This window comes from Enhydra lutris, unplaced genomic scaffold (assembly GCF_002288905.1).
Source record: "Enhydra lutris kenyoni isolate GAN:26980312 unplaced genomic scaffold, ASM228890v2 scaffoldscaffold59, whole genome shotgun sequence".
NCBI classification, from domain to species: Eukaryota; Metazoa; Chordata; class Mammalia; order Carnivora; family Mustelidae; genus Enhydra; species Enhydra lutris.
The window spans coordinates 11,875,039-11,893,546 of record NW_019154143.1 but is presented as its reverse complement, the minus strand read 5'-3'; the positions used below and the strand labels follow the sequence as shown (position 1 = coordinate 11,893,546).

Here is an 18,508-nt window from a genome sequence, read left to right as displayed (position 1 = left end):
TTTTCCTACAGTCAGAATTCCCTCCAGATGGGCTCAGCAACCGCTTCGTCATTTTAGACAGCTAGTCATCTTGTCTCTAAACCACATTTTTTTTTATTGCTTTAGTGTTTCTAAGTCACTGCAGCAAGGACACACGAGCAGCTAGTGACTCTGTCTGGGGGGAGAGCAGCTGGGGAACAAGGGTGTATGTATACCTTCTATATTTTGATCTGAACCATGGAAACAGATGAACTTTTCCCCCAAAACCTAACTACATGTGACCCTCATTATTTGTGGATTCCACACTTGTGAATTTGCCTACTTGTTAAAATTTATTTGCATTGTGGGCGTTCCAGGACATTCAGCCAAAGCAGAGAGAGCAGCCAGAAGATCCCCAGGAACAAAGACTATGTCTCTGATGACATTGGGGTACAGACTAGATTACTCCTTTTCAACTGTCTTCCTAAAAAATGACACGGTTCCATACTTAGAGATGCAGTGGTCAAGCCACCAGATGCACAGAGAGTGACCCAAAACATTATTTCTGATATTCAATGCAGAATGCTGCTTTATTTCAAATACTTTTGACATCTTTTTTTTGGTTGGGGGTTGGGGAAGTGTGTGTGTGTGTGTGTGTGTGTGTGTGTGTGTGAGAACAAAACCATATTTAATTCCTCCTTCACTCATTTAAAACAAACAAAAATGTACCTGACCTACAGAAGAGCCAAGAGATCAGACCAACTCCAGCACAGAAGAAGAAATAATTCTTACAGGAATTCTCCGCTCAGCCTCCAAAGAAGCAAACCTTAATAGTTTGCACTTGTTAAAACCCACATACCCAAACGAGATGGCTTCTGGCCGCACCCCACATACCCAAGCTGCACAGCAGAGCGGGAACAGACGCCGTGTACACAAACTGTGTGACGACCTCGCACACAGCAGTCAAGTGGTTCATGAGGCCGCAGGGCTCCCCGTCTGGGGTGTGCACGGGACACAGGAAGCCCCAGGACTCAGGCAGCAGCCTGCGTACCGTGGTGGTCCTCATCTTGGCAAAATCGGCCCCTCTGTGCACACAGCGGAAATGGGAGAGATAGCGTACGAAGTTCAGCTTGTCAGCCACAACACAAAGGCCAGAATCTTGCAGGAAGCCAAGACCTTCATAAAACAAAAATCATTCAGAAACAGGCTCAACTTAAAAACACAAGTCTCGGGGCACTTGGGTGGCTCAGTGGGTTAAAAAGCCTCTGCCTTCGGCTCAGGTCATGATCCCATGGTCCTGGGTTCGAACCCCGCATGAGGCTCTCTGCTCAGTGGGGAGCCTGCTTCCTGCTTCCCTTCCTCTCTCTCTGCATGCCTCTCTGCCTACTTGTGATCTCTGTCAAATAAACAACAAAAAAAAAATCTTAAAAAAAATAAAAATAAAAATAAAAACACAAGTCTCTTTAGATTTGAGGCTCTGAGGACAAGCACCTCAGGGCACACTATAAATTACACAGTGAGTTATTATAAAGTTTATTAGCTCTCCTGAGTGGGAAGAGTTTACAAAAAAAGGCAGTAAAACCCCCCAGACTTCCAAATTATATCAGTCTCCTGGTTCTCTCTCTCCTCTACGACTACCTCCTTAGGGGGAAATGTTAAATGAATATGAAACAGCAAGTAACTAAATGGGACCCATCATTGAGGCCGGAAGAATGTGTGAGAAGTTGTTATCCTTGGGGCGCCTGGGTGGCTCAGTGGGTTAAGCCATTGCCTTCGGCTCAGGTCATGATCTCAGGGTCCTGGGATCGAGCCCCGCATCGGGCTCTCTGCTCAGCAGGGAGCCTGCTTCCTCCTCTCTCTCTGCCTGCCTCTCTGCCTGCTTGTGATCTCTCTCTGTCAAATAAATAAATAAATAAATAAATAAAATCTTTAAAAAAAAAAAAAGTTGTTATCCTTAAGAACAATCTGCACTGGGGGCACCTGGGTGGCTCAGCGGGTTTAAAGCCTCTGCCTTCGGCTCAGGTCATGATCTCGGGGTCCTGGGATCGAGCCCCACATCAGGCTCTCTGCTCAGCAGGGACCCTGCTTCCTTCTCTCTCTCTGCCTGCCTCTCTGCCTGTCAAATAAATAAATAAATAAAATCTTCAAAAAAGAAAAAAACAAAAAAAACTGCTTTAGTACCATCTGTTTGGGGAAAAAAAAAACAACCCCCCCCCCACACAAAAAACCCCAGCAGATTTCTGGGCTTTCAATGACCATATAAGTCTTCCAGGCCTTTCTAAAGCACCTGGTTTAGGGACAGGAACACATCTACAACCCTCCCAGACTATCTGTCCCAGTGACTGCTCCTCACAGATCTACGCTGTCTTTAGTATTCTGGAAAGAGCCACAGAGATGCACGTGACAACGAGAAGTAGATTTAAGCTCTACGGATGCCTTGTCTCAAGTCCTTCAGACCAAAACACACTTGTCAAATTTATGACATGAAATCGTTCTTTACTGAAAGGGACAAGAACACTTTCAAAGAGAACCTCTCTTAGCAATATATAAATCTACACTGAGCAAACGCAGTGCAACTAAAACAAAGCCAATCCGTTTAGTTTTTACCTGTTTTAGAACGCAGATTTCCAGTAGCAAGAAGATACTCAAATGGCTTTGTAAGGTCTGTTCCCAGATTAAAAATCTTCATCAAATTTTCAGTGTTTATGGACACATTCGTCTTCTGAGCCCTCTTGTCTAAAGCTATTTTAATAGATACTAACCAAGATTCCATTTTTTCCTGAAATAAAATTTAAGCCATTACATTCAAATTATTCACGTTTTGTATTTACTCCCATGTAATCTGTACGTTTGCAACAAAGGCCCACTAATTTATACATTTGACATGGAAAATGGCCTATAAACCTGAAAACCATGCACTATTATAGGTCAGGCATTCTCTTTTTTTTCTTTTTTTAAAGATTTTATATATTTATTTGACAGAGAGAGAAATCACAAGTAGGCAGAGAGGCAGGCAGAGAGAGAGGGGGAAGCAGGCTCCCTGCTGAGCAGAGAGCCCGATGCGGGGCTCGATCCCAGGACCCTGAGACCATGACCTGAGCTGAAGGCAGCGGCTTAACCTGCTGAGCCACCCAGGCACCCCAGGTCAGGCATTCTTAAGATAGAATCTACAAACGCCTGTAGATGAGAGTTTCTCCACTTCAGCACTACTGACATTCTGGCTGGATAGTTCTTCATGGTGAGGGGCCCAGCATGCGTGTAGGATGTCCAGCAGCGTCCCTGGCCCTAACCCACTGGATGCCTGTAGCATCCCCCAAGCCGTGACAACCAAAACTGTCTCTGGGCACCGTAAAATGTCCCCTGGAGTGGGGCAAAACTGCCAGTCAACACTCTCGACACCAGTGGTTTGCTCTGGCGTTAGAGTGTTTTCATTAAGATGCTCTTATCAGGGGCTCCTGGGTGGCTCAGTCAAATAAATAAAGTTAAAAAAAATAAAAACTTAAAAAAAAAATAAAAAAAGATGCTCTTATTGGAGGCACCTGGGTGACTCAGTCATTAAGTGTCTGCCTTCAGCTCAGGTCATGATCCCAGGGTCTGGGATAGAGCCCCACATCGGGCTCCCTGCTCAGCAGGAAGCCTCCTTCTCCTCTCCCACTCCCGCTGTTTGTGTTCCCTCTCTCACTGTGTCTCTGTCAAATAAGTAAATAAAATAAACAACCAAAAAAAAGGGCTTTTATCAAGCAGTCAGAACAGCTTCGACAGGCAGAAACAGACAACAAAAACAAAGCTTTAAGACCAAGCAGCAGCCTGTTGTCCTACCAGTTAAAACAACTAAAAGGAGGTCAAAGTCTCCAAATGACACCCAAAATACAAGATGGCTGACAAAAAAGACTGACTCTTTCTTCTCCCAGAAATCTTAAACACAGTGGAAAATAAGACAGAAAAGAAAGAAAAGAGAAGAGAAAGTCAGGCAAGCGGGGATCAAGAGACATGGGGAGCAGCTCTGTAACCCAAGACAGGAGGAGACTGGGGGAATGAGGAGCTAACCTTGCTCCCCAGTCACACGTTTGCCTCCTGTCACTTTGTCGTTAACTTGCTAAGTGAGCAAGCAGCATTTCTCACAAGACCACTTGGGCCAAACGTATTTCAGTATTAAGAATTTTCCAGACTCTAGGGGCACCTGGGTGGGTCAGTGGGTTAAGCCTCTGCCTTCGGCTCAGGTCATGATCTCAGGGTCCTGGGATCGATCTCCGCATCGGGCTCTCTGCTCAGCAGGGAGCCTGCTTCCCTCTCTCTGTGCCTGCCTCTCTGCCTACTTGTGATCTCTGTCAAATAAATAAATAAAATCTTAAAAAAAAAAAAAAGAATTTTTCAGACTCTAGAAAGGTAGCAGACGCACAAACCTAACACCTCTGATAAAGACTGAGGCATTGAATTGTAATCAAACACAGTTCTACAGTGAAACATACAAACTGTCACACTAAGTAGAATCAGTAAAAATTATAAACAACCCCCCGCACTGCAGGTCAGTTTTTCCTGCCAAATTGCGTTCTTTTAGGTTCTTGCACTTTCTGGACTGGGTACGAGTCCCCAGGTGACCGGGGACTTATATGTAAAGGTTGCACACGACAGAGCAAGAGAAGCCAGAGAGGCCTCTCAGAAGCCTTCCTGGGAGGTTCACCAGCCTTTCCACTGAAAGGTTGAGGCGTTATGAGGCTGAGCAGATGATGCCGAGGGCAGGGAAGGGAGACGTCACAGAAGGTGAGGCGTGACGCCCACCTGATCTGTTCTCAAGTTCAGCAAGGGCAGCCCGGCACTCGCTCTCGCTCCCTCACGGTTGAGAAGCCCTCAGAACCAAGCACAGAAATGAAAGACACTTCAATCTCTGCAGCAACACTCAGTGAAATGGCCAATGCAAGGCTGTGATTCAGATTAGGTCACTGTCGCGTACCTTCCTGAAGATTCCTACTGTGTCCCACGTTCAGAGGTTTAGAAGCTTAAAACAAAACTAGTACAAAAGGAAATGACACATGGTTAGGCCAGTCACACGGGGTCATTAATGTTACAACCAAGATCTGCTGTTATCTTCACTTAGCCACTAAGAAACATGAAGGACATTTTTTTTTTTAAAGATTTTATTTATTTATTTGACACAGAGAGAGAGAAATCACAAGTAGGCAGAGGCAGGCAGAAAAGGCAGAGAGAGGGCAGGGAAGCAGGCTCCCCGCCGAGCAGAGCCTGATGCGAGGCTTGATCCCAGGACCCTGAGACCATGACCTGAGCCGAAGGCAGAGGCCTAACCCACTGAGCCACCCAGGCGCCCCATGAAGGACATTTCTGAATTTGGTATAAACTAAGATCTTTGATCCAGTCCCTTACTGCTCAGCAAACACACAAAAAGAAAAGGCGGACTATGTAAAACGCCCAAACTACAAATCATAACCATGAAGGAAACAATACTGCCGGAAACTGCCAAAACATTCCACGAGAAGGCAGCTGGCCGGGGCGAGAGCAGCAGGCTCTTACCTTCAGAAACATGAGGAAGAGCTGACCGGGCGTCAGGACTTCCTGATTCACTAAACTATCCGGATTGTCCTCCATGCACTCTCCTTTGGCTAATGCAAAGAGCTTCCGGGTCATGAGACAAAGCATATAAAACTTTTCCGTATTGGATTTCAGGTGGATACAGACGCACTGGCTGTCAAAGAGAAAGCAAAGCTTAAAAAACCATTTTGTTGCTACTAGTCCTTGATCTACCGACCAAGGGGCCTGATTCCTCTTTACCTAGAAGAGCTTACTTGTTTTCAAAAAATTGCTTTTCATCTTCACTGGCAACATAAGCAAAAGGACAGCACATTGTCATAAGGTCCAGAGCTGTGCTGGACAACACGGTGTGACAAGCACCATGTGGCCGTTTACATTTAAATTAATATTATTTTTTAAACGATTTTATTTATTTATTTGACAGAGATCACAAGTAGGCAGAGAGGCAGGCAGAGAGAGAGGGGGAAGCAGACTCCCTGCTGAGCAGAGAGCCCAATGTGGGGCTCTATCCCAGGACCCTGAAATGATGACTTGAGCCGAAGGCAGAGGCTTTAACCCACTGAGCCACCCCGGTGCCCCAAGTTAATTAAAATTATTAAATAAACTTAAGAATTCGGTTTCTCAGTTGTACTGGCCATTCAAGGGCTCCTGATGGGTCTTGTGGCTACATACTGGATGGTGCTAAGAACTAGAGAGTGGTTAGAGAACCCAGAGTCCCTGCCTTGGGGAAAGAAAGGGACGTCCTGCCTACAACTGTTAAATGTTGCACAAAGAAACATGTTTGTCACGTGCAGAGAAATTACGAAAGCAAATGTAGTCAAAATGATACCGACTAGTGAATGGAAGTGTCCACCATACTATTTTTGCAGCGATTCCAGAAGTCCGAAGTTGTTTCAGAGTAAAAGTGTAAAAGTACAATAAAATAAAATGAAACTACCATAAAAGGAAAAGGTGAGGATGGCCATGGAAACACAGGGCTAGCCCCTACTTCCTTAGACCAGAATCCTACCCGCAGGTCCATTCTGAGTCCCAGATAACTCGCCAGCACTAACTACAACCGATAAAAAGAACCACTGACACCTTCCGTCCCACGGAAAAAAAAAAAAAACACAGTTTAAGCAAAACCACATACTTAAACAGAAACTCTGCAGCTTGTTCATTTGGACACCAGTCAGGAAGACTGAGCTTGACTCTGAAGCGTTCACCTAGATAATTAAGAACCTGCTTTTGTGTGGAACAACCCTCTTCCATGACGATCCTTAACATCTGAGAAACGGAGTTCCTAAAGAAAGAGTCCTCCTCTTTGCCTTTCATGAGCTCCTGAAAAATCTGGTAATCGGAGAAGCTGACAAGTGCCTGGGGAAAAAAAAAAAAAAGGTTTTCTTTTGAATTACTCATAATAACTAAACCATTTTACCCGTTCGGTAACAATTCTCTATTTTTCTAATTTCCAAGAAAAATTAACACTGCACTATCGGTGAATCGAAATGTAACTCTCCAAGATAAGATTTTAAGTTTGTTTCGGCGTTAAACAGAGATTGCTAAGACATTCTGCATCAGTGACGCAAAAGAATAAATGCCTAGACATTGTGACTTGCTGAGATGCTGTTATTCTAGATACGGTAGGTAGGGCTCTCATTAGAGGCTATATGATAAGACGGCAAGATGGCCCCAGTGAGCCTCGCCTTCTGGTATTCACAGCCTTATGCAACCTCCTCCCAAACTAAGTCAGCACTGGCCCATGTGACCAAGACAATACAGTGGAAAGGCAGATGTCTGACTCTCAAGGACAGGTCATAGAAGGGACTGTGGTACAGCCTTGCTAACTCAAGCAGCCAGTCCAAAGGCCCATGCGGAGGAACTGGGACCTCCCACCAATAGTCCATAATGATGGGCCAGCCGTGAGCAACCACCCTGGACGTGGACCCTCTGGCCCTGGTCCAGCCTTTTAAATGACCACAGCCCCTACTGACATCTCACTGCAACCTCCTGACATCCCAAGGCAGACGTGTCCCCCAGTCCCAGCCATTTCCAAGCTCCCAGCCAGAGAAATAATAAGACGGAAATGTTTACGGATGGTTTAAGCCACCAAATTTTGGGGGATTTGTTATGGAGTAGTTCACAGCTGGTACACCACTAAGGAGACCCTATCCATCCGTTCTGCACAGAACGTGACCCCCCAGTGATGGTCTTCATAGCAAAAGAAATATATTCACAAAGTCACACCTTAAGTGCAAATCCCAAAGGAAGAAAAAATAGTTCTTTCCGATAAATAAAGTTCAACATAACCGTGCCATTTTCCAAGTAGTGAAGGTTCATATTGACTGCAGAATGTTCCTCCCTCACACAGTGCATTGAGACTCCTATTGAAACAAAGCAAGAAGTCAAAAACTCAGTATTACCGTAACTGCTTCCATAGTTGTTTTTTCTTCTGAATAATGTTTACCCTCTTAAATAAAATTTTTTAAAGATTTTATTTATTTATTTGACAGAGAGAAAGAGACCACAAGTAGGCAGAGCAGCAGGCAGAGAGAGGAGGGGAAGCAGGCTCCCCACTGAGCAGAGAGCCCGATGTGGGGATCGATCCCAGGACCCTGAGATCATGATCTGAGCCGAAGGCAGAGGCTTAACCCACTGAGCCACCCAGGCGTCCCTGTTTACCCTCTTAAAAATAGAGCCAAATCACCAAGGTTAGCAAAGACTGGCAACCAAAAATGTCTCCAGACCTTGCCGAATGTCTGCTAGGGTGCAAAACCTCCCTGGTTGAAAACCTCTTAGTAACCGAAGCTACAGAAATTTAATCCAACTCCAAAGTTTCCTTCCAGAGCAGGGTCCGTGTCTTATAACACGTTATATCACTGGCACCCTGCGGAGCCCGATCACACAGCACTTTATATCCCTCATACCCTGTGGAATCCAGTCAAGAGATGATGGCTTGATCAAAGAGTTCAAATGAAGAAAAGCAGAATTTTAAGATTTTAAGTTTGTTTGCGTTAAACAAAGATCGCTGAGACATTCTGCATCAGTGATGCAAAAGGATAAATGACTAGACATTGTGACTTGCGGAGATGCTGTTATGCTAGATCCAGTACGTAGGGCTATCATTAGAGGCTGATTTTTAGCTCAATTATTAGAATAAATTATTTAACTGCAGGGCTGCCCAAGAATGTAAAATGTTGTCTTAGAAGCCAGGAGCGGTCAAAGAGAGTGCTCAGAGTCCAGGGGGCTGTCTGCCAGGGACCCCAAGAGGAATGCCACGGCAGCCTGCACCAGGAGACTTCTGAGACCCATACCAACCTCTGGTTAAGTCAGGCCAACCTCCATCTTCATAAGCCATACCATAAATACATGTGCTCTTTCAATGTGAGAAAAATGACACATAATAGAAAGTAGGGCTTTTCACTATAAATTCTTAGCACAGAAATGTATGCATTTCTGTGCTAAAACAAAACTTCTCTCTCTTTTTTTTTTTTGAAGATTTTATTTATTTAACAGAGAGAGAGATCACAAGTAGGCAGAGAGGCAGGTAGAGAGAGGAGGAAGCAGGCTCCCGCCGAGCAGAGAGCCTGATGTGGGGCTTGATCCCAGGACCCCAAGATCATGACCTGAGCCAAAGGCAGAGGCCCAACCCACTGAGCCACCCAGGCGCCCCTGAAAAACAAAACTTTTCTAAAAGAACATTCCAAAAGTCACTACAACTTACCATACTGAGTATAGCCAGGCCCTCTGGTTTTCCATTTTGGTCTTATCATTGCAATGGGGAAATTCCTCCGAGGCATAATCAACATTCGGATAACTTTTTCAATGCCATTTATTATAAAATAGCCTCCCATTTCCTGCCAAAGAGATGAATTATAATTTGTTGAACAAAGATACATTAATCGTAATGGACACTGGGAAGGGTATGTGCTATAGTGAGAGCTGTGAGTTGTGTAAAACTGATGATTCACAGACCTGTAGCCCTGAAGCAAATAATACATTTTATGTTAATTTTAAAAAATAAGATACATTAATTGTAAACATGAAACTACCTGCCAGATATAGTGCCAGGTGCACACGGAGGCGAAAGGGTCTACAGATCCCTTGGAAACTGTATGGAATCTGTCAGTGTGTGAACTAACAGTCTTCTCAAGTACATTAAAAAGGTTCTGGGGACCTGGGAGAAAAGTATGGAAGAAAATCAGGGTACTTTCTTCCACTGGACAGGCTCGACCTAACTTGCCCTTTTGTCCCCTAAAATGATTTGTCTTCATATGATATTTAAAAAACAAAACAAAAACAAAAAAAACTTACTGTAAAGAGATGAAAACAATAGCCATTTGCTTCCAGGCAAATAAGGTTTCCCAAATAAGTTAAAAAAAACTTTGTACAAAAACTCTGGAAACCAGAAATTCAGATTAGCTAAAGAGGAAACTATTTTTTCACAGTTCTAGTATCTCATTTCTGTAATAATAATAAAAAAAAACCACTACAGTGGCAGCCCCACTCTGAAGCAGGTGTAAGCATGCTAGGTGCTCTATGTTACCATCCCATTTAATCCTCGTAATAACGAGTGGCACAGTTGTTATGCCCAGCAGAGGGAGCAGAGGCTCAGAAAGATGGAATGTGCCCAAACCCACATAAGTGGTAAGTGGAGCATCTGCATGTCAAACCCAGATCTGACACCACCACGCTCATCCCGCCACATTACATGTTACACAGTCTCCCCACTCCAGGCAGAGTCTGTGCTCCTGATCACTCCAACTCAATACTGCAAAGCCACCTAACGTGGCTGAAAGAGACGCCGAAGGGAAGGTAGGGAAAGCGTTTAATATGCTCACACAGTCTTACTGCTGGTAAAGCAGAACATCTCTAAATGTGTATCCTATGGAAAATTGGGGAAAAGCCGCTCAATTCTTCCCCCACAATAATAATGTTCTCTAACTGTATGGCTACTTCTCATACACTGTCTCTGAGCCTCATTCTGAGCCCAGCACAAGATGCACACAAGGGAGCCAGCCCCGTTTAACCTATCCAGAAGAGAAGCAGAGAAGGACAACCTGACTCCTACTGATGAGTGTGGGATCTTCTTGCCCCCACCTCGGGCCTTCTCTAGCATCGCCCAGCCCTGCAGCATACCAGGGGCCCGCAGTTACCTCTGCTTCCTCATGGTGCTCAATGAGGGCTTTGGGAGAAAGGCCGTGTAAGTTGCAAAGCTTAGACTTCACCATGATGGGAACGTAGCCAAGAAACTGTTTAATGATTCCTCTTGAGATTCCATTCACTGCCCAGCTGATATCAGCCTAAAGGGAAAGAAGAAAAAAAAAATACTTAAGAAAAAGAAACTACGTGCATCTACAAGAACTCGTATTTTAAGAGAGTAAGGAAGAAGGCTGGAAAGTAAATGAGCATATGCTTTCGATTTAGAAGATGGAATCTCTTGGACGATCGTGCTAAGAAAGCAGAATTCTGGTATATGCTTTATGAGGCGTCAGCTGTAGTCTCACAAACGCACCGTGTGAGGGTCGCACGCTGTCACTTGTACTGACCGTTAGCTTGCCCCGGTAGGTGCTCCTCCGGCCCCGGCATTCGGCTGGATAAATGTTGAGCTCTTTGCAGATGTTCCCTTTCGGAACCATGGGCGGGCTGATGACAGCGTCCACAATAGTAAGGGAGATGCGCTCATCTTTGAAAGCGAATTCAAAGGGAGGGATAGCCTGAAATACAATCCATACTATTAACTGCTTGCATTTCTCCAAGACCCTCTTTCTCCCTAGAGAAACCTTTCAAACCCCACACGTTCTACACGCACTGATGCCTACCATGCCACAGGTGACCTATCTAGGAAGAGGGTTAAAGCTACATCCATTCTACTCACACCCAAGTCCCTAAAACGATAACGTACTACCTTCAGATCATGACAGGCTACTACAAGTCAGATTCGTAGCAGGCTCCAGGGACAGTTATGTACAGAACAAAGCCGTTCTCTGAACCAAGTGTCTGCCTTCTCTGTTATACTTGGTGTCTGCTAAGTATGTAGCCAAACAAATGGGACTGCGCCTAACAGGCAAGGATATGGAAACACCTGCTGATTTGGGACCAGACACTCTAATGCCCTTCTTTGATATCTGTACATTTCATTCCATGGTGGCCTCGTTCTGAAGCCAGAGCCACAGGTGGGGGCCATGGTTCTTCCTCTGCCACAATAGCTGCTTCTCTGCACCGCTCCCTGGGGGAAGCTCTGCTCTTCTGAGGAAAGGGCATCATTGAGCTACCCTAGAATCAACTATGAACAACCCCCTAGCCTTAGCGTTAGAACAAGAATGCCGAAAGTGGGGCCAAGAAAATAGATTCTCCTCCTCCTGTCAGTTCAGTTGACCTTTTCTAAATTTTACAATTTTATCTAAAGCTGGCATTGTTTTAGAATTTAATATTTTATTCTAAAATAAAATTTTAATCTGTCCTGTTTAAGGATTAAAATTAAGCATTAATTTTTAAAAGAGGGAAGATTCACTTTTTCAAGCCATAGCTGCACTATCTATATCTCAATACGATCTCATTACTTGAGATAGTTATGGTCTATAAAGTTGACACAAACACTGGATTAGTGAATACTGAACCACCATTCTGAGGGGAAAGACAAAATTAGGTTCCTGTGGGTCCCCGATCACATTTCGTCAACTGATCAATATACAACCTTGTTTTAAGGATACCTTATTCAATATATATGTTGATTCATTAACACTGAACCCACAGCCAACAGCATTAACTCATGACTGAACAAAGGTTATCTAAAACAGATTTTCTCCTAAGAGGTACGTCACAGCCTTTCTGCACTTGGAACATTAGATAGCACTGTGCTTGAGGACCATCTTAAACAGTGAAATCACCAATAAAAAGCACCAGAATGAGAAAAACTGGACAGAGTTCGAGAAGGATACTTATTTATAGTATGAGACCTTGAAACAAGAAAGCGGAGCATCACCTTCTTGGGCCTCCGTTGGGATGATGGCCGTTGGGCAATTCAAATTTTTCACCACTCTGCACGTGGTGAATATTTTAAGAGTTTATTTATTTATTTGACAGAGAGAGATCACAAGTAGGCAGAGAGGGGGAAGCAGGCTCCCTGCTGAGCAGAGAGCCCAAAGTGGGGCTTCATCCCAGGACCCTGAGATTATGACCTGAGCCAAAGGCAGAGGCTTAACCTACACTGAGTCACTCAGGTGCCCCTGCACATGGTGAATATTGACTTGGGGGTTACAAATAAATTTTAGTGAGTAGGCAATTAATAAATACGAATTCCTGAAAAATGAGAATCGGCTGTATTCTGAAAAGATGATTGTGATGTATTAATCTGGACTCAGAGAATGAAGGAATCCATCCCCCCCATCCCCAAATTGGGCAAAACTCTAAACAAACAAAAATATGACAAAGGCTATTCTTCCCTAGACTCTGTTAGTCATTTACTTTACTGTGTTTTCTGCAACAACATTTTCTCCTCGTCTTATGGTACCAGCTAAGGTGCAGCATCATTATCTGGGCAGGCTACATTTTCTACATGTACTTTTATTTATTTTTTAATTTTTTAATTTTTTTAATTTTTTTATTTGACAGACAGAGATCACAAGTAGGCAGAGAGGGAGGCAGGGAGAGAGAGAGAGGAAGAAGCAGGCTCCCCGCTGAGCAGAGAGCCCGATGTGGGGCTCCATCCCAGGACCCTGGGATCATGACCCGAGCCGAAGGCAGAAGCTTTAACCCACTGAGCCACGCAGGCGCCCCTCTACATGTACTTTTAATTAAAACAACATATTACGAGACATCGAATACAGAAGCAGAAATGGGAATCCAGCTGTCTTCTAATAAGCCAGACATTTAAAAAATGTGCAAAAATATCATTTACCTTTAATTTTTTCTGCTTTAGAAAAAAAATTTTTTTTTAAACCATAGCACTAAGTTTTATCATATTTTAATGAAATATCAGGTATTTCATTAAAGTTAAATCTCTAGAAATAGGGCAGTCCCTTAGGGGGCACAAAGCTGATGGAGCCTCCTCAGATCTCACAAAGAACCACCAGCTTGGGCTCTTCAGTGGGATCGCTGCCTCATTCCAGGTACAGATTATCATAAGGATACCGCTTTGGCCCCATGGTCTGGTAGGTGGCATAAGTTTCCCCACCCGAAACATGAACACCATGAAGGCCACAAAGCTCAAGAGGTGCTTACACATGAGATTTCAGGAAACAGGCATAGGGGATGTGTCCACAAGGCTCCCGATGGACACGTCAAGGTTCCAGTACATCGGTTCATCCCAGTTCAACCTCAGGCCTGGGCGGTCCCAGTCATACCATGGATCCCTCTCCTGTCAAGAGTGGTCAGGGAGCTTCGGGTAGTCGCTGCACCCCATGTTGTCTGTCATCTAAGTATGGCTGGTAGTCTTCCACCCCCATATCATACTTCTTGGCAGCAGTGGCCGGTTCTTCTGGGGTCTTGGGATAGGGCCCCTGGGATATGGCCCCAAGAGCACGTCCTTGGTGATGTGGGAGGCTGTCTGTGTACCCAACAGCACCATGGTCCCAGCTGCCCTTTGCAGCCCCATCAGACTCCCAGGACCTACACCCTGGTAACCACCATCTTCATCCTTCCCCAAAATATTTTTATTAAAAATGTTAGTATCTAATTGGTTTATCTTTTAAATGAATTAGTGTTCTAAAAACTTCTCAACTTCAATTTCTAATAGAGTAAATACTGATAAACAAAAGCTCTTTACACTCCCTCAAGATTTTGAGCGAGAGGTTGTTCTGGGACCAAAAAGTTTGAGAACCCACCAGTCTATCTATGACTCCTCCTAAAAAGTCTTGTGTATACGTGCATTTTTATTTTAGAGCAAGTCTTCCTTGATCATCTGAATCCAGGGCTCTTTTTTTCACTGTTTCAATAAACCCCAATGCTCATTAACCTTTAATTAGATATGGTTTTTCTCAGATATACGACACAAATATTTCTCATCAGCCTTATCTGTTGCCAAAAGGTGAAGGAGTATTAATTAATCTTCAAAGAAACTTCAATGATCTTGTATTATTTGGAGAGCTCAAGTATCAGAAACTGGCGAATCTACTATCCCTATTTCTCAGGACACAAATCCTACCCAACAAACCCACACAGTAGTGTCCCCTGAGTTGTGCTCTTCCGATTCCCCTGAGGGAGTGCACTCTCCTCCCCCCTTCAATTCACCCGACCCTGCCTTGTCTCAAGCACCTGGATTAGCCTTGCCTCCTATGTGCTCCAGTTCTTCAGAGTACTGGCACTGACTGCTTCCATGCGTCCCTCTCCTCCACTCCACTCGCAAAACGTGATACCAAGGCCTCAAAAGCAAGAACTGTGTCTCACACAGGACTGCCTCCTCCTCACCCTCAGAGCCTAGCACCTGGAGACAGTGGCTATGCTGATTAAAGGAGACTCGACCTCCCCCCCCCCCCCCCCGCCCACCTTCTCTTGAACTCTCCTACCTTATCCTTTAGATCAATCACTTAACGCTGAGCAAGTATTACGGCTACCCAATCTCGCTTCTATGCCTCATCTGTATCTTCCTCAACACCCACCTAATTCAGAACAGGTGTCCAGCAGTTTCTCCCTTTAAAGCTGTGAGCGAAGAAAACCGTGGAAGGACGACCTCCCACAGTACAGTCTTTGGGCTAATGGGCTCAGAACCTTTTCAGGGAAGTTTCTCGGAGAAGCGAAACTCCCAGTGATATGAAAGCGCGTGCGTTGTGCATGGCTGTCACCGCACGCTGGACCTGTCCTACAAAACACTACGGGTTCCGGTCACAAAGAAATCCAGCAGTGACAAACACGTCTAGTATCCCCCTAGTCAAGTAGACTACAATTGCCAGGCCCCGCGCGGGGTCTGGCGCGATCGAGGGGTACAACTATTTGGTATTATATCGGGACCTCCAAGCCATCTATCTAGGACCCCTACCCGAGGCCAGTGCCCCACTCCACCCAGGCCCCCCCCCCCCCCCCCCCACCTCCTGGATCTCCCACACCCCCAGAGCCACACACGCACCCTGCCACCCGCCTCCCTCCAGCCCCGCGGGGCCCCTCTCCTCTGCCCGCCTCGAGCTTCGCCCAGTCGCGGGACGCGGGGCAAGCGGCGCCAGGCAACGCAGAGCGGACAGGAGCCGGGGAGGACACCGGGCTCACCTGCACCGCGTGGCTGAGCCCCTCGCGCACAGCGTAGTTGAAGGACTCAACATGCGCCCGCGTCAGTTCCTGCAACGCTGGCTTTTGCTGCTCCCGCGGGATCCCATAAGACGGGTCAGTTAAGTGCTTTAGGCTAGGCCCGCTGGGCAGATTCTGCCACCGGCCGGCTGGATCCATGCGTCCGCCTGGATCCATGCGTCCGCCTGCACACCCACAGCCAGAGACCGCTCTGCACGCCCCGGGAAGAAGGGCGGGCACGCCGGCGCCCACGGCCTGCTGGGAAATGTAGTTCCTCCGGTTCCGCCGGACTTTGGCCCTTCGATTTTACAGGGTCGACCTGAAACCTACACCACAGAGTGAATGGGCCGGTCTGGAACTATACAGAGCCAGAGTGCGGCGGTCCCACCTATTCCCCGCTCCGCCGAAAGATGGCCGAGATCCGGTTCACGCCAGCTCTGCGCCCAGTTCGTCGAGTGATCGGTTTAGCGTTTATTCGCGCAGTGGATTAGGCCTGGAGGAGAGTGGTCTTCAGAGATTCCTTCCCCTCCTGTTTCCCATGATCACTTTCCGAAGCTGATGCCTGATGCTGACCCTGACTTGTGGAAAAAAGCAGAAGTTGGGAACCAGACCGACTGCTGTCACCACCCAGCTCTTAAGTCGTGAAAACTGCCCTGCGATGGTGAAGAAGTGGTCTGTCTGCGCTAGCCCCCTCCCCACATCTAGACCGGATTCCTGAGGCATGCTGGAGGCCGGGACATCCGAGGAGACTTCCAGCCTTAAGATCCTTGGAGTTTGTGCGAGTCCTATGAATCACTTCTCCCCCCAGGATATGGGTTTATCAAGGAATGCCGGCACATGTTTTTCAACTTCATCCTTTGGGTGTGTATTTAACAGTTGTATTCTGTATTGTGGCATAATTGGCTTGAAGTAAACCACACGTTTAGAGTGTACACGTTGATAGGTTTTGACCCATGTATACACTGGGTGGAGCCATCACCATAATTAAGGTAACGAATTAATCCACCACTCCTAAAAGTGTCCTCCTGCCCCTTGGGAATCCATCCCTTCTGTCAGTCTTACCTCTACCTAAGTCAGCTGGTAGTTCTTATTCCTGTATCACTTTTAAAAGTGATCTTCTGTTTCTATTCAATGCTGACACCATTAAACCTAAGGAGATGGGCGCACCTGCACCCTAAATCCTGCCTCCTCCCGTTTTATCATGTCTCTGCTCCTTCAAAGGAAAACTCTTCCTTTGTCTCCCCCGCCCCCCCCAGTCAGGAACTCTTTGAAGGCAAGAGAATGAGGGGATTATTGTTGGAACAGCCATTTCCATCAGCTTACAAATTTGCTAGAAAAGCTGTTAAACAGAACAATACAAAAACAACTCACTGATTCCTTGTCCCTCTTCAGCTACCAAGAATCCTCTTCAGAGCACAAGTTCTGAACGGATCATCCTCACAATCTCTCCACTGCTTTCAAGGTTCATCCATGTTACAGCAAGTTTCAGTACTTCTTTTCTTTCATGGCTGAAGAAAAATGCATTGTCTGGCTACATTACATTTTTAACACTTGGTAGAATTTAGCAGTGAAGCTATTTGATGCTGGGCTTTTCCCTATAAAAAGATTTTTTGGTCATTACTTCAATCCACTTTTTACATCTGTTCAGATTTTCTGTATCTTCTTGAGTCAGGTTCATCAGGTTCATCAGTTCTAGGAATGTGGCCTTTTGGGGCAGGTTATCTAATTTGTTGGCATAAAATTGTTCATAGGAGTCCCCTATAATCCTTTTTTTTTTTTTTTAAGATTTTAAAAATTTATTTGACAGACAGAGACCACAAATAGGCAGAGAGGCAGGCAGAGAGAGAGGAAGAAGCAGGCTCCCCGCTGAGCAGAGAGCCCGATGTGGGGCTCGATCCCAGGACCCTGAGATCATGACCTGAGCCAAAGGCAGAGGCTTTAACCCACTGAGCCACCCAGGCACCCCACCAAAATATTTTACTTTTTTGACAGAGAGAGAGAGAGAGATGGCACAAGCAGGGGGAGTGGCAGAGGGAGAAGCAGGCTCTAGGCTAAGCACAGAGCCCAACAACTTGCAGGGCTCAATCCCAGGACTCTGGGATCATGACCTGAGCCGAAGGCAGACTCTTAACTAACTGAGCCACCTACACGCCCTCTTCTGAATTTTTCATTTGCATTACTGTACTTTTAAAAGCCAAAATTCTTACTTGGTTCTATTTTTGTAGACATAGATATATAAATTATATAAACAATTTATATCTCTTTAATGATATTCTCTCTGGTGACACCATTCTCATCATTCTTTTAGTTCTTTAAACATTTAAATAGCTGAATTAAAGTCTTTGTGCAATAAGACCAATGCCTGGGCTTCCTCAGGGATGGTTTCTACTGATTGCCTTTTCCCTCCAAGGGCCATACTTTCTTTTTTCTTTGCATGTCCCATAATTTATGCTGAAAACTGGAAAAATGTAATACAATTTGGGGCAACTTTGGAAACCAGATACTCTATCCTCTCCAGGATTTATTGTTGTCATTGATTAGACTTTCCTGAAATAATTCTGTAAAGCTTCTATTCTTTGATGTGTGTGGCCACTGAAGTATCTGCTCTTAGCTTAGTGGTCAACTAATGATTGAACAGATTTCCTTAAACACTTGGACCAGTAAATCTCCCTGTCTTTGCCAAGGGGTGTGTGTGTGTGTGTGTGTGTGTGTGTGTGTGTGTGTGTGTGTGTGTGTATCTGCGCATGCGCCTTGGGCATGCCAGGGAGGCTTGTGTAGATCCTCCTGGTCATATAGAGGTAAAAACTGA

The 18,508-nt window shown here is 45.4% G+C and overlaps 1 protein-coding gene and 1 pseudogene across 3 annotated transcripts in view; both read right to left on the bottom strand.

Moving 5' to 3' along the window:
* Positions 1-15,878, bottom strand: part of LOC111158476 (RNA polymerase I subunit B) — a 30,392-nt gene extending 14,514 nt beyond the window's left edge. The window contains exons 1-9 of one of the 3 annotated variants that reach the window (XM_022520516.1): positions 15,682-15,878; positions 11,031-11,198; positions 10,638-10,784; positions 9,206-9,338; positions 7,729-7,865; positions 6,635-6,858; positions 5,485-5,656; positions 2,566-2,737; positions 853-1,134 (exon numbers count right to left, since the gene is read on the bottom strand). In XM_022520516.1, the coding sequence (XP_022376224.1) occupies positions 853-1,134; positions 2,566-2,737; positions 5,485-5,656; positions 6,635-6,858; positions 7,729-7,865; positions 9,206-9,338; positions 10,638-10,784; positions 11,031-11,198; positions 15,682-15,876 (1,630 nt within the window). In that variant the 5' untranslated portion in view covers positions 15,877-15,878. The remainder of the gene's footprint in view (positions 1-852; positions 1,135-2,565; positions 2,738-5,484; positions 5,657-6,634; positions 6,859-7,728; positions 7,866-9,205; positions 9,339-10,637; positions 10,785-11,030; positions 11,199-15,681) is intronic. The other 2 variants (XM_022520517.1, XM_022520518.1) reach the window with 2 other exon arrangements.
* LOC111158374 lies at positions 13,533-14,799 on the bottom strand (annotated as a pseudogene).
* Positions 15,879-18,508: the final 2,630 nt, after the last annotated feature.